Source organism: Chrysoperla carnea, chromosome 1 (assembly GCF_905475395.1).
Source record: "Chrysoperla carnea chromosome 1, inChrCarn1.1, whole genome shotgun sequence".
NCBI lineage: Eukaryota > Metazoa > Arthropoda > Insecta > Neuroptera > Chrysopidae > Chrysoperla > Chrysoperla carnea.
Genome location: NC_058337.1, coordinates 33,392,484 through 33,410,230, shown reverse-complemented (window position 1 = coordinate 33,410,230; position 17,747 = coordinate 33,392,484). Strand labels below are relative to the sequence as shown.

Sequence of the window (17,747 nt, the reverse complement as noted above, 5' to 3'; positions counted from 1 at the left end):
AGGTACAATAATAAATTCTCTCACAATCAAAGTGTAATAAACTGTTGTATATTTTGAGCGGCGATGTATGGCGTGTATAGCACACGGCGGTCGGCATGGCGGTTTGAACTGTACAATGTACGGATGGTACGGAATTTATTTATTATCTCTTCGTTCTAGTAAATAGAAACAGTGGTGTATCTGTGTGTGAGTGTATGTGTGTGTGTGAGAGAGTATATATTTGTGTCTATAGTATAAAGTTCTTTTAATATGTTCTTTCATTCACAATAAAAGTTTTTTTTTGAATCAACTTTTTCTATTCTTTTTATGTCAGGATTCCGTAGACAAATTCTTTTTGAAGTAAAACTTCTTTAGGTACGCTTGACTTGGGGAGTATACTGGAGACTGGTATGATCAGAATGTTACGAAAAGTGTGATCATAAAAGAGATATATAAGTAAGTGAAGATATAAAAAGCGAATTACGTTTCAACAACATCAATGTGATACTATATAAGTATATAGAATATTATGCATTTACACAGAAGCCGAGTAGCTTAGTGGTGGAATACTGGACTCCGATATCGGAGAGCAGCATTCAAAACTATCTCATGTATATTTTAAAAAAAATGTTGTGTTTATTACTCAATAATCTTATAAATAATATTTATATATATAAATGTATATACTATACATATATACATATATAAACATATACATACATAAAGATGGAGCTAAAGAAGTCTTACTTTAGTCGTGTGGTCTAAAGCACATTTGTTCTCTGAAATGGAGAGCGCCTCACTAGCTTTAAATATTGTTCTAGGAATAAGATAGTTTCCTGATGTCGAATTTGCCATATATACTTACAGATTCAATATAAATTTTGGTGAAGTGTTGGAACAATAAATAAATAAATAGTATGGAAGCTCTTAGTTTCCAGTAGACTCATTACTCTTAAATAAAAAATGATTTAATCGTGGCAATAATAAACTATTTACCAACTTAAAGTTATCGTGTGCACAGTATAAGTAATGGCATGACTACAGAACTACATACTGCGTAAGCCTATGTTACTCTTAGCACATACATTTTTGTTTAACATTTGTGTGTGTGTGTTGTTTTTAAACTTCCAAGCCAATGTACTTACTGTAACCTGCCTGGCTATACAATAGTCGAATTGTAAATTTAAAAATAATTAAAAATAATGTTTTTTTTTTTTTTAAATATATATATACTTTTTATTATGTATTATGAAATTTAAGTTCTAATTCTATTATATATTATTAATTTAATTTAATGAAGAAATGTTATTTAACTATTGTTTTGTGTTTAGAAACTAATATTTTATACTTTTGTTATGTTTATTATTATTCTTTGTCATGGATTCAAAATTCAATTTTGTAATAACGCCGATATGATAAGCAAATCGTTTAACGACATACTCGGATAATGCAACTCAAAACATGCCAGATAATTTACATATATATTTTAAATATAATACTTATGTGCGGCAGTTTATATTGTTTACGTATTTACATAATACAAAATTTGATCTAGGAAACTGAGGAAATAATCCAAACTTATTTCGAATAATCCTAGAGTTGCTCATTTATTATCTTTGATAATACACATATAATTTGTTTATATCTCATACATTCCAAAACTTGCATATGCCACCCAATCCTCTATTCTTTTCCGTCTCAGCCCCATACAAAAAATTCTTGCCTCACTATTAATTAAACATACAGTAAATACGCTTAATTCGTCATTAAATCCACAACTCTCCTGCTTTCAGAAGTTTTTCTGTTCTTTTAGTCACAGTTCACGATTTGCATGTATACAACAAAACATGTCACACATAACACTTTAGCGCCCAAGTCTTTGTTCTTTTAGAAATGTTTTTGTTTGCCAGAACCGACCTGACTTTATTAAAAGCTACCTTTGCGAGAGTCACAGTTGTTCTTATGGGCACATCTACCGTCTTCAACTATAAGAGCTCAAAGACATGAAGACGTGATTCACTTGTTCCACCATGGTATTATGAATTCTTAATTAATATTTGGTTTTGTTTACTTATCGCCATGCACTATGTCTTACTTGTATCTCTCTAGAATAGTTTGAAAAGTTTTCGAAAATTCGAATTATTATTACGCTTACAGTAATTTAATAAACAAGAGAAACCATTTTTGTAAATCAACTAATTTTCTTCAAAAATAGGTCTTCAGACACCTGTTTTGTAGAACGTTCAACTTCCTACAAAAATATGTTTTAAAATTTGCTGTTCAATAAATGGCGAGATATGAATTTTTTCATAATGGGTTGAGGTCAAAATGAAAACTTTGATTAGGAGGACCTTCCAATTAATATTAATATCTCATGGAAATAATTGTCTCTAAGTGCATAGTAACCATTTTTCGGTATCGAAAGTAAAAGAATATAGTTGATTGTTTTGATTCACCCAAATGTAGATGCATATGAACCCTCCTGAATGCAATCTTGACGATGTCCATGTAGGTAAGTATTCGCTTTCTCGAATTTTCTATATATAAGAAATCTCGAATTTCTTATATATAAAAATTAGGAGTATAAAAAGGACATTCAACAGAAAATTTTGTTTAATTTTCTGATTTATTACATAAATTTACGCCTAATAAAATCAGTTGAATTTATAATAATTATATTGCAATTTTAATTACAATAATTAATTAAAATAATTATAATTATCTTAATTATTTTGATTTATATCGCTGAGCAGTAGATAAAAATTTTAAGGTAGTACCTACACGAAAGTGATATTCCAAGAATTTCTCAAAACTCAGAATATAAAATATTTAATTCATAATACACTTGCTGTTAAAATTAGAAGATGATTTACCATGCCATACATGAGATATTAGCAATTAAAAGTGACGCAGTTTGTACGTGTACATGGGAGAAGTGTATAAAAATACACAAATTTACAAATATTATATTTATTTACCAATGAATGACGTCCACCATCTCTATGAAAAACTAATATAATGTAGAATACTATATTTAGAAAATATATAAATAAAAATAAAAATTATTTACCATATAGTTTCGATAAAAAACTTAAATAAATAACTCGTTTTAGCGATGATTTTTGTGGAAAAGATATGAAGACTAATGTTAAAGGCATATGTCATAGTGTGTGTGTTTATATGTATACTAGAAACAGTAGTGAGGAACTACAGTCTTGTGAAAATAATATATGGTATATGTATAATAGTCATAGCACAGTTAATGCACTGAATGATAGTATTAGTCCAAAACTTTTTGACTGGACGGTCGCGGAGGAACTACCTTAATGATTGATTCATTAACAATTAATTAACACCTTAATCTAGTAAAAGATGGCACAAACTATTAGGAAATTTTGCACTGGCATAAACTTTATCAAAATACCTAAGTATTATTAAAATATCAAGCCTAAGATTTTACATCTACTTGTAGTAAGATTTTGTTCAATAATTTTTTTTGTTTCCAATCGTATACAGTGTATACACAGATTAATTTAGACACAGATTTTAGAAAGACTATAATCTCTGTAGGTAAGTGCTTATGTCAAAGCTATTTAATCGAATCTACGATATAACCCAAAAAGGCAAAACTAATGAATAAAGTTAAATGAGAGTTGAGGTTTTCGGTAAAACTCGAAATCTTCCATTTCTTTATTTCGTAGTTTTTAAAAACTAATTTTCGAAAGTTAGGTTGGGTTAGGTTTTATTGGCTGTTCACGAGAGACACACTTAGGCCATAGGACCCATTGTTATATCATATATGTGTTTTACTACCTTTCCCGCAGAGAATTTCATTAATCAGCTACTCAATTATTTTCAGAGACTGAGTACTTCTGCCTCATACATAGACCAGCCGATCACAATCATTATTTAAATTAATTTGTTGTTGTGACGGCGGGAATTTAACCCGCTACCCTAGGCATACCGCGTACGGAATTGGCTACGCTTTAACCAACTGAGCTACTAGGATTGAAAGCTTTGAATGCTAAAGAAAAAACAATTTTATTAAATATATTGTTTATAATTTAAAATAACGACCAAAATAAATCCTTTATATATGTAATTTGAAACTAAGTGTTTTTCACGCTGAGTGGTCAATCAATACCTACTGTATGTCATTTCATAGATTAACATAATAGCCTTAACTAAGTAAAAATGATGTGATAAGTACAATTAACAGCATTGTTATTGTTTAAAAATATGTAAAGTGATAAGAATATTATGAATAACAAAAATATTGATAACATATTTCAATTACTGTGTGATCCAAGAAAAGTTTTCAATTCATGTTTTATTTTTATTTGTATCAGTGTCGTCGTTTATTTATCTCTCCCTCTCTAGATATAGGTATGTTCCAGAAATATACGATTTTGACATGATCCCCTGAACCCGATCATTCACTATAATTTTATGAATACACCAATCCTTTAATTATGAATTCTTGGCGTATAAACTAGCGAAATCTTTTTGTATTTTGAGTTTATCTGATGAATTTTAATGGCTTTTATTATATGTCATTCGCGGTATAATTAGATATCTCGTACAGACGATGATCGTTATCATGCTAATTGATATAATGATGAAAGATACTGTCTACATTTAGCGAAAGTAATCATGAAGTGGTTAAGAAAATGGTAGAATAGGTTTCTAAAACAAATTAAGAATATTTTCTTATTCACTTCTTTAACATCATATTTATCTAATTTTTTCTGGATTCCGTATGACGCCAAGAGAGAAGCATGCAATTTTTGGTTGTAAAATTCACACACTTACTTTGTCCACATGTTATAGTGATCAAACCTATGTCAAATTGTAAAATAGATAGAAAGTATTATTCAAGAAAATGATTGCCTGGAAAGAAAATGACCCAAGTTGAGCCAATCACGAGATTCAATGGGAAAAAAGCACTAGATTCGCGTTCTGTAAAATGGTCGAAGCTAAACACTCGAAATTCAACTCGAGTTCAACCTGCCTGGTGGTTCAATGGATCGCTGTGAGGCTGTCATTAAGAAAATCTTTTTTCGTAACCTAAGCTAGTAAAAATGTTTATTTTAATATTATAATAGTTTTTTTATAGACAAGTTAATAATTTTAATTTACAAATTATAAAATTATTCATACCATAGTTAATTTAAAAAATAAAAAAGTTTCCAAAGTTTTTACGTCTGTGGACAGTCCCCATCACTGACTATGATTTTTTTATTAATGATACTATACTAATGTTACATTTTATTAACAATATTTAATTCCATTACTATTCATTATAGTTCCGCAATTTTTACCCACGAACAATAATCATATTTTTTCGTTTGTAATTTACTTAAACCTTATTGTTAGATGAAATTCGTGATTGCCTGAACTTGGGTCGTTTTTTATTCAGGCATTCATTTTTTCCCTTGAGTATGCAACACTTTGAACTCTACAATTTGACAAGGGTTTGATAACTGTAACATATAGACCAAGTAAGTGTGTGAATTATTCACAAAAAAATTACTTTCCCCTCTCTTTCTTTCATACGGAATCCGGGAAATCATGGCACATATTCTTTGCAAACATAAATATCATCATTCCTGATGGTTTTCATCAATATAACAGACACCCTGCAAATTTTGCAGTAGCCTTTTGGACCACAATTGTGTTTATCATTTTGCATTTATGATTGTTTGTATAATTAAGTGCCCGGTTGCTTTAAAAGGGAAAACTTTCCCGATTATGTAAATGCAAACTATATGGTTTTTTCAACATCTTCTGAAGCTATTTAACGAGAAGCGGTAAAAATGTTTAATGTGTGGACCCTGAGCTACTAATAACTATACCTACCAGCCCAGAATTTAACACAGTGGTTTTTGTAATTGTATTATGTTCTTTCTGATTCTTATTTTAAATTTTTATGATCACTTAGAAGATGCTTTTTATTTTCGAAAAATTTATTAAGAAAAATATTGGATATTATTTTGTGTTTCATATTTGGGTACTTTTTTCTTTAAATAATTAATATTAATTAATGATAAAATCTTAAGATCATTAGTAAATGATAATTTAATATCTAACTGATTATAAGTTTTATAAATTACAGTAGATATCTATTTGATTTTTGAGCTGATTTTTTTATGTCAAGTTTGATTATTTTAGTGTAGGTACTTTTCCGATAATATTGTACACTATACAATGATTTTATGCTGATTTTGATGTCAATAAATCCGACTTTAAACTAATTTTTCCTTGTTTTTAAGTGAAATTTTTTTTTTTTCATAATTCTATCATTACCTTTTTTATGACATTTTTATTGAGAACGCTCTGTATATTTATTAAAAATGCATATATAAAATATAAAATTGTTATCGACATGGAATTTCCAATAATTGTTGAATACATTATCGAAACTTTTATCACTAATATTAAGCTTTTTTTTTAATGATATAATATATAAAAACGGAATATACTTTGGCGGCTTATTTAAAATTATTATTTATAATTTATTATTTTCAAAAAATGCAATAGATCTTAGATATTATTTTTACACGTAGATTCCTCCATTAATTTAGACAAATGGAAATGGTGTATACCTATTATAAGATCACTTAAATTGAATTTATTATTTAGGTTTAGTAGGTGCTGATAATATTTAAATCATACTTTTCTATTCCTATAAGTATTTCTGAAAAATAATTTGAAATTTTATTGTAAACTCGAGGATCATTGAACGCTATTTTCTGGTAATAATAACACTCTCTAGATAATCTTACTATAAAATACAAAGAAATATTAAATAAAATACAATTTCGCTCAATCAATATTTTGTTATTTTTAAAGTAAATTATAAACACTCACCTTTGAAGTATGAAGGCATTGATCTTAGTCTCTGGCGAACTCTTTATAGTGGCTTTTCATAATATAGCTGAGCATTATCATTTTAAACGAATCGTGTTTTTAATATCCATCATAACGTTCCGTTTTTCAGAGATTTTACAAGCAACATTTTAATAAATCCAAATAATTCTTTATTGGGCGCAATTCACGATAGATTAAGACACGATTTTCAAAGAAAACATTAAGCGGCAGCTTGAATTTGTTACGCTTCTAACATGGATTTGTTTCTTTCCTTAAACATTTTGTATCAACCATAAATTAACATGTTTTTCATAATACCGGTTACCAAATGACTTTTCTTGCACGGATACGAACCTTGTCGGGCATAAAATTATGTTCATGCTTCAAAATTTGAAGCAAATTCTCTTAATCATTTTGTGTCTTGTAAAAAATTGTGACGCAGTACGAAAGTGTAGTGATTAAACCAGTTAATGTAAAGTATATCCAGTAACTATTGAGATCGTAGACTTGAGGAATATTTACTTTTACGATAATGTCAGCAGCCAAGTAAAAATTTTTACTTGAATCCAGTAATTTTTACTTTAAGTTAAGCAACATAGAGCACACTTAGTTCTAGGCTGGGTGACCGCTTGAAACCACTGTGTGATTTTGCTTTTATTTATTATTTATAATAGTATTTTATACACACGTTAACAATTTCAATTTACAAATTAAGAAATTTTAATGATTTATACTATACTAATTAATTTAAAAAAAAAAAACACAGTTGTTTCAAAATTTTAAGTTTTCACTTCTGTCGACAGTCCTCATGATTATCTTTTTTTTCTGTGTGTGGTTGACAGAGATCACTCTCATTTTATAGACAATGTAATTTCTAACCCACAAATCATTCTCGTCGGTCCACGATATTATACTTTAATCATCTTTACATTATTTCTTTACAGATATATTCCACCATCGCAACATAAGAACAACAAATCAAGACAAAATGTTAATTTAATATTTTAAAACTCCAAAAATAACAATTCGATTTATTATATTTACGTATATACGTAATTATACGTAATAATAAATAAATATATTATTTATATATCGATATAAAATAAAATATGGGTAGTGAAATGCCAGACTATGTAGATGGTATTGATGGCTATGTTGATAATCCAATCCAAAGACGTCGTTTACTTGTACGTGATCTAAATGAATGTTTAATGTGTACTTTGTGTGATGGTTATTTAATTGATGCAACTGTTATTACAATATGTTTACATACATGTAAGTTTTTATTATTTATATTGAATTGGTTATACTGCAGATTGGTTGGATAGATGTAATTGTTTATTACTTTGGTCTCATAAGAATATAATCATCTATGTGAAAAAAAAAATACACACTATTGTTGGGATTCGAAGTACCTTACTTAAAAAAGGGGTGTTATAAGTTTGACCGCTATGTCTGTTTGTAGCATTTCGTTTGAAAGCTAATTTAATGGCGAGTGTTCTTAGCTATGTTTTAAGTGTGAGTTTAGGGTTCCGAGCCCGTAATAACTAAAAAATAGGCGATGATCCTCAAAATTGGTTCAAGATGAAAAGGAAAAGGGTAGTTTAATGGAGAGTGTTCTTAAATACGTTTCAAGTCTGAGCTTACGGTTCCGTATCCGAGAAATTTGTCGGGGGTTTTTTTAAATTTTGTTAATTTCACTTGTTATCTGCAGTATGATAATTCAATCTAATACCCAAATAAAAACTTGTATAAAATAACCATCTTAATGATTTTTTATTTTCTACTTTCTAGTTTGTCGTTCATGTATTGTACGATATTTAGAATCAAGTCATTATTGTCCTACATGTGATATTCAAGTACATAAAAGTAAACCATTAACACAATTACGGTAAATTGATATTTTCAAGTCTATGTACAAAACAATAATTTAACGAAGAAAATCTATTTTATAAAATAATTAGATTTCAAAAATTGAAAATTTCTCAAATTTTTAAAAGTCAATTTGACGTTTTCGCGTTGATTTAACATTTAATGAAAATTTAATAAATGTATAAATGAAAATTTTTCTCGCAATTATTAAACGCTCCTGTAAAATTTGTTTATTAAAATTTCATTAATTTTTCGTCAGCGCAGGCAGGTTGATAAGTTGATTTTAAAAGAAATTCTGTCTTATATGCCAAAAACGGAGTAGAAAACCGCAGAAAAAGTAACTGCCCCTTAAAGTAGTAAAATTTTTCCCTCTAAACATCAATTTTCGATGGGTACCTGATTTTGTGGTTTTTTAGGCTTAAATCTGCAAGAATGGTATGAGAAACAAAAGATGCCTGTTTAAAAAATCCAATTGACCCTTGATTATTTTTTTAAATACGGAGACCATGAAGGCGTCTCCGTATTTAAAAAACTAAATACTATTTTTCATTCCCCCTAAAAGTTAAGTAAAAAAACGATACTTGATTTCCTGTTTTATGTTATATTTCTATTCTGTTTTCTTAATACAATGTTGGAAATTACTTAAAAAATCGAGGAAGATTATTGTAGGTATTCGATACAATTTATTAAAAACTTTGGCAATGAAACTTTTTAGACGCGCGTGTAAGAAAAGACATAAGCATATACTTAGTAAAGTAGTACCTACCATTAATCAAGTTTGGAATAAATATAATAAGGCTAGAAAAACTGATCAACCCAACATATTAACTCAACGGGGATAAACAAATATTTTACAAGTAAAATATATTATTTTTAATAATGCCTTGCGTCAATAAAAGAAAAATATTATAAAATCAGATACTTGTTTCGGCTTTTTCAAATAGATTTTCTCTCGTTAAATTATTAAGAATATTTTAAAACATTGTTAAAAATGAATACAATAATTTATATTATTTATAGAACTGATAAAAGTTTACAATTATTATTATATAAATTAATACCATCTGTATATCAAAATGAAGTAAAACGACGAGCTGACTTCTATTCAAATGCACGTGCATCAAGTAGTTGTTCTGAGGATAGTATATTAACTGATTCTGAAGCACATGAACAATCGGTAATTAATTATTATCTATAAGTACTTAACATTGATTAACATTTAGATGTTGTGGCTTATGTAAGAGGAGGAAGCAGAATATATAGTTGGTTCATGAAGTCTCATATATTTTTTATTATAAAATAACTATTTATAGAATTGCAAGATAAAATAACAAAAGTAATGATTTTTCACAAGACTAGATCTAAATAGGAAAAAAAGGAGGCTTTTTTTTATAAAATTTGAAAATAAAAACAGATCTTGTAAAGAATGTACTTATAATTGCCGTCGCGTCGTAAAGTAATTGTTTTTGGTATTATATATGCGACCGACGTAACAAGGACAATACACTTTTTTAAATAGAGAAATTCTAAATCAAAATTATAAAGAAACTTCATGACACTATATTAAAGAAATATACACAATTTAAATATTTCTCCAAACTCAAACTTGAGACTCGTTTTTCACAAAACTTGTTTTTTAAATGGGTAAAGGATCCCACACTAATCAATGGAAATTGAGTCTCGCCCAAATTTGCTCATATTGCGAGAATTTATAGATCTTGGTATCTTCTTGAGCACTAGGTGCTCTCAATGGGTAGGACGATTTAATGGCAAATGGCAAATTACCGTGTTTTTATACCTTATATATATATGAAATATGTATCAAGAAATAGGTACTAATTTTAGTCTCAAGTTATACGATCAAAATTTTGGTATACCTAGGTGTTCATAAAATCATCAAATTAGTTTATTTCCGTTTGTACGTCCGTCTGTCCGCCAATACGATAACTCAAAAACGAATAGAGATATCAAGCTAAAATTTGTATTGCGTGTTCAGGGAGTAAAAGTTAGTTTGAGTTCGTAAATGAGCAACATAGGTTAAATAGGTCTTGAAAGACCCATCTGTAAACCATTAAAGATAGAACAAAAGTTTTAATATAAAAAATGTTCCTTATAAAAAAAAAATAAACAACTTTGGTTTGAAACATTTTTTCGTAAATATCTTGATTTACCCGTGAAGGGGCAAATTAGAACAAAACTTTGGTGTCCATTTTCTTTAAAACTATAAAAGATAGGGAGTTAAAAATTGAAGGTAGCTTCAACTGGTGATATGATCGTGATTGATTCTCGAAAAATGAAGAAAAGTTTAGAAAATCAAAGCAAATGGCGACCGAAAGATCGCCATAATTGTGTTGATTTTTAAACTCTTATAATATTATTAAAAATAATGCAAGTTGACATTCAACATTTTCTATACAAGATATTTTATCAACTCACGCAATTAATTGTTCGTTTTCACTTGTTTTAAAACTTTTTTTGCGTTGGATTGTGAACGTAAGTGTTTTTTTTAAATTTGTATAGGTGTGCAAGTGTAAAAAAACACTCGCTCGCCCTTCATGACAAAAAATTTTTATTTTTATTTAAGAAACACATATACTTTTACACAATAGTTATTAACATTCCAGCGCTAAGAGTTAAAAAATATCGTAATATGAGCAAATTTGTCCAATATGCATTCCCATAAGTTTCAGGTAGATCTCAAAGAATTTCATTCCCTTGCGATAGTTTGTGCCTTTGACTTCATGTTGTAAATTTCTAGATTTACATGCGACTAATAATTTTACGTTATTAGGTAACTTGTTTTTAATTTCTGAGCCCATCAACTTAGCCATAACATCGATGTTAACAATTCCTTTTAATCGAAAATAATTATAAAAGTGTCAATTCTTTATCATAGGTATTATCACACATAAACGATGACAACCACACTGAATTCTTTTCACCAGATGATTCAATATCGCTTAGTCTAGAATATTATAACGATAATGATGATATTGATAATGAATATAATAATACAACCTCATCATCATCACTAGTAAATATTGAAAAAACCGATAATCTAATGCAAAATGGTGATGCTGATAATCAATGTGATAATACTGATAATTCTACCTTATCATTATCACCAACAAAAACAATATCTAAACGTGAAAGTGATATTAAAGATATTATTGATAGTCATATGCAAAATGGTGATAATTCTACGACTGATAATGTTGATACTGATAAATCTTCAAATGAAGTATCAAATACAGAATTGTTATCATCGACATCAACGTCTGATAATAATGAGAATATTGTGCATAAACGATACCTACAATGTCCGGCCGGTGTTAATATTAAACATTTAACAAAGTTTATACGCATGAAATATGGTTTATCCTTTCAACACCGAGTAAGTTTTTGGTTTTCTTTCAGTTTTTTAGCGTAAGATGATTGGAGTTTTGAAGTATTGAAACTGTTATTTTCGAGTGATTAATTTTTCTTTTACTCAGGGAGCTCTTATTCTACAAACTGCTGAGTTTTCCTCAAACTTTAAAACACTTACTTCTAGTCCTAGCAAAGCTGTGGAATGCATGCGCGCGAATTAAACTTGAAATTTTTTTACAGTTTACGACAAAGTCTCCGTTTTCTCTAATAGTGTCTCATTTTTGAACGGAAGGACTAAAAACTTCAGAACAGAACCAACTCCTCTATGGTCGATAAACCAACTCGTAATTAAAACAACCAACTCGTAATTAAAACAATACAGAAAAATAATAAAAAAATCCAATAGAGTTGATATTATGACTGACAGCTGCTGGATTCGTACTAAGTAATCACTAAAATAACAAAATACATACCCGTGCCTTAGCTCACTCAGATATAAGACGTTCAAAGAAATGACCATAATATAACATATAAATACAAATATAAAATTTTGTGTGTGCGATGCGTGCGCGTGTTTTCCACAATTTTGAAAAAAATTAAAAGTAAGTCCTTAAAACAACCTCGTTCGTTAGAATCTTTTAGAGCTTTAACAACACTGGCTTTTTAAAACTTCAATACTGCTAAGATCTAGAGAAATCAAAGCGATTGACCATTTTGTGAATACCTAGATAGGGCTAAGCCTTAGAATATTTCCTATGATGTGTGCCTTTCGCCCGCATACTGAATTCTAATAATTTCTGTACCTAATAAAGTCAGGGATATTACAAAGTAATAAAAGCCTACATAAAGTGCGGCCGAGACAATGTGTAGCTTTCCAGCTTGATATTTTAAATATATAACGCAAAATTGTTTCAATAATTCAAAACTTCACGATTTTCTTCCGGAAAAAGCAGTATTCATTAACACATTATTTCATTAAATATTTAGGTTGATATAATTTATGAAGATGAAATTTTGCCTAAAAATTTTACTTTAATGGATGTGGCCTATTCATTTAAATGGAATCGGGTAAGTTTTCTTTTTAATATATTTTCATTTGTGCTAGTTTTCCGTATTAAGTAGAAAGAGATTATAATTATTTTATGAAGAGCAATACCTACCTCCATTTTCTTGCGGAATGCTTCTCGATAGTCGATTAAAAAAAAGTATCACAGGTGGAGTATTACCTTTAGACATGGAGACATTGGAGACGTACTTATTTGTATAAACCACACCTGTTTTTCTTATAATTTATTCAATATTAGTTATTTCTGCTAAAACTATAAAATTGTTTATTCAAAAAAAATTTTGCAAAAGTTTTCAAAAAGTTTTTTTTTTTTTCTCACTTTATATCAAGCAAAAAATGAAGGAAAGCATATTTTAACATTATCTAGACTTTTCATTTCATTATCTAGACATTAAAATCTCATTTATCACAAAAATCCCAATAATTAGCTGTTTAATGAAATTAAATTTATTTTATTTTTTTTCTCTTTTTTCCTAAAACCACAGAGTAATCCAATGCGTTTCATGTATCGCATATTTGAATCAACTAAAATGCCATTATTAAAATCAATATACCGACAACAAGATGTCAACATTACTAATCTCAATAACAATCACGATAACCATAACAATAATAACCGTCCAAAAACACCGGATACATCTACCACGAACAATGGCACAACATCAGATTCTAATTCTTCTTCTAAAAATACATCCCCATCGACAACAATTGATAATAAATCTACTACTAACAATCATACAACAAAACTTCCGCAATCGAAAACCAATAGTAATAATGCGGTTGAAAAATTATCCACAAATCGATTGCAAAAACACAAAGACACAAATCAAATTAAAAAACAACAAAAGCATGTCGATATTGATGAAATCACTGTTAGTGATAATACAGATAATGATAATAGTGAAAAAAATGATAATGTCGATCGATTACATCCTAATAATATTGATAATACAGATCAAATAGAAAAAAATGAATCACCAACGTTACAGCAATCTACAAACGATAATGATAAATCTGAAAATGATAATAACATTGATAATGATGAACATGAACGAATTTTACGTGAAAAAGAACGTGAAATACAGGAATTTGCCAAAAAACGTGACCTAGAATGGGCAAATTTAATGCGTCAAACTAATAATAACGATGCAACAAATAATACTGATAATATTGGTAATGATAATGCTAAAGAAGACGATGATGATGAAGAAATACCAATAATTATAAAGAAAAACAAAAAACAGTCAGCATTATCAATAACACCAACAAAGAAACGTAAAAAATCAAAACATTCAAAACATTTAGGTAATTATTCATCAAAACGACGTAAATTACATCATCATCATCATCACCATTATCAGGAACAAGAACAGAATGATGAGGAAACACCAACAATAGAGGAAAATAACAAAAATACAGATATATTAAAATTAAAAGTAAAATTAACACCAACCATACATAAAATATCACCAACAATAACCACAGGTACACTAAAAATAACAAATAAACAACAAATAAAAAATAATAGTATTCAACAACAACAACAAACAAAAAATAACATACAACCAATAAAAAAGTCTAATGAATTTATTATGCAAAAAGAATTACAAATTAAAGCAACAAAATTACAAACAACAAATATAAATGATATCAATAAACAACAAATAACAAAAGATAATAATAACTTAAAACAACAACAAATAACAAAAGATAATAATAGTTTAAAACAACAACAACAAATAACAAAAGATAATAATTTAAAACAACAACAAATAACAAAAGATAATAATTTAAAACAACAACAAGAATTATCAACAAAAGAACGTTTATTACAAATGCGACAAGTACGGCATAAAATAACTAAAAATAATTCTAATGAAATTCAACAACAGAAAAAAGTACGTTTTAATGAAGATAACAATCAAATACAACAGAAAATAACAGCAACAAATAACAATAGTAATAAATGTAATACAGTTGTTCCAAATTTAGTTGCACCAAAATCATTTACAGTTACAATGAATACAACGAATAACAATAACAGCAATGAAACAACAAATAAAAAACGTAAAATACAACAACAAGAAAATGATAATGATGAATCAAATTCAAAAATACCATCATTAGAAATTATGTTAATTAATCCAAATAACAATACAACAACAGCAACAACGACACCAATTCCAATAAAAACAACAACACCGACAACAACACTAAGTAATAACATGAATAGTGGGAAAATTACACAACAAATAAAACAGCAACAAAATTTAAAAAATAGTATACAACAACAAAAACAACAAGTGACTATAAATAACAATAACACAAATAATGCTGGACGACCTACTACGTTAAATGCAATGCAAAATAAAATTTTAATGATGAAAAATTTAAATTTAACACAAATAAATAAAACAACAACAACAGCTACAACAAGTGCAACAAGTAATGCGAATAGTGTTGGTGGAACGATAACAACAACTGGTGTTAATAGCGGTATGGAAGTAACAAAAATGACACCACAAACACCAAATAATAACAATAAAAATAAACAAATACCATTATCAAAAATTAAAAAATTATCTCAACAACAACAACATCAAAATAACAAAACTACAACAACAACAACAACAATGACATCATTGATAAAACAACAACAACAACAAAATGGTATAGTTAATAACAAGAATAAGATTGATAATTTTGGTGCATTAGATTTATCACGAAAATCACCAGAAACAACACCAAAATCAACAGAAAACAACAATAAACAACAAATTAAAATCGAAGATGTACAAAAGATTGTTCAAAATAAACAACATTTAACAAATTTACATATGTTATCTGAATCTGCTGTCCATATACGTGATTTAATGGTATCAGCACAAAATCGTAATATGACATCATCACAGAATTCACCCACATCAGTAACGATCAAAAATAATAGTAAACAATTAATTCAAACAAAAAAAGATTATAATACAATGTTAACGAATGTTTTATCACAACAAAAACAATTAAAGAGTGTGTCACCATCCGGGAATAATTCGAATAATTCAAGTAGTCCTGGTGGAATCAATAAAATTAATAATATAATAAATAAAAAAACCAATGAAATAAAAACGTCTACAAATCATATGATGGTAACTGGTACTACGCTATCGCCGTCCTCACCACGACCACCTGGTGTTGGAATTAACTCCAACAATACAACGTTACGTATACCAGCATTACAAAATCATAATAAATTATTACAAATGCGTAATTTACAAAAGTTACCACCAAAGTTACAAGAAATATCAAAAAGTCCGTCAAATACTTCCACCACATCAACAGCACATTCTTTTCCGAATCAAATACGCCCAAATCAAACTGTACGTAATATACCAAATCCAAGTGCAGCGTTGTTAGCAAGACATCATGCTCAAGCTGTACAAGCGATGAATAATAATAGTTCCTCTTCAACGGTTGCTTCTAATACCACATCAATTTCCACAACACCTTCATCCTCTGCACCTATTGTTTCGAATGCTTTGTCACAAACTACTTCAAAATTATCCACTTCAACATCCTCAACAACTGGTACAATAGCACAAGGTACAGTTACGCCATCATTAACGTCTGAAGTAAAGATATCAGCACCCAGTGAAAATAAGAAGATTTATGATCTGAAAACCCCATTGAAAAATGGTACGACACAAAATCCAACGGTAAAAATAACACAATGTGATTTTTCACGATCAACTACATTGACTGGTGTTGTGAATACTGCATCGGTTAGTGCTACTGCTACAACCTCTGTTGTAGCTTCAACAGCTACTCCCACGACCACAATAGCATCGTCATCGGTGACGGCGAATGTAACGACGACAGAGGTAAGTGCAACTAAGAAAATTGATTCAATTATTTCAACTGCTACGTAAAAATTTTAGATAGAATTTTGTGCAAGCTTTGTCTTTCTTGCAAACCATCTCAATTTAAAAAACAAAATTTTTAACTCTAAAATTTTTACTTTGAATAACTGTTTCTGTCTCACGTTAGAAAGATGATGTAACAGAGAAACAGATCGAAACATGTCAAATTCAAAAAAATATTGGAATATTAAATTAATATTTTTTTTAAATTCTAAATGTTTTATTAGAATTCATCATAAATTAAAAAAAAGCATTTTGTTCTTTAAATTGAAATAATGTTAAAATTAATTTAAAGTTGCAGGCCAATGAGATTTATTATTTTAGTGTCAAATTACGTAAAATAAAATAATTTAAAATTGAGTCTCAAAACAAAAATTTCAAAGCGCCATTAATAATTTTTTAATTTATTGTTAAAAAAAAAATCATATTAAAAATATGATATAATAATTATTCTAAATTCCGGAGAAAATCTAAAAAAAATGTTTTAAAAAACTTAGGCTAAATTGTTATATTTGCTTATATAAATAATAAAAAATGACCAAAATTTGTTTTTAAAAAATATAAGTTTGGCAACAAAATATACCTCAAATTTTTTAGGATAAAATAATTAATTAAGTGTGGTCGTAAGATTTAATAATGAGGTAAATAAATTTTTCTCCCCCTCCAAAATAAAATTT

The 17,747-nt window shown here is 28.3% G+C and overlaps 1 protein-coding gene across 1 annotated transcript; it reads left to right on the top strand.

The window, feature by feature from the left end:
• Nucleotides 1-7,958: 7,958 nt before the first annotated feature.
• On the top strand, nucleotides 7,959-17,064 carry LOC123300216 (putative uncharacterized protein DDB_G0286901; the record flags this gene model as incomplete). Its single annotated transcript, XM_044882782.1, has 10 exons — nucleotides 7,959-8,124; nucleotides 8,644-8,740; nucleotides 9,742-9,898; nucleotides 11,618-12,115; nucleotides 13,078-13,158; nucleotides 13,642-14,641; nucleotides 14,963-15,223; nucleotides 15,284-15,436; nucleotides 15,584-15,660; nucleotides 15,781-17,064. Coding segments are annotated over exons 1-10 (3,774 nt in total), but the record flags the coding sequence as incomplete, so codon positions are not given.
• Between the last annotated feature and the right edge of the window lie 683 nt (nucleotides 17,065-17,747).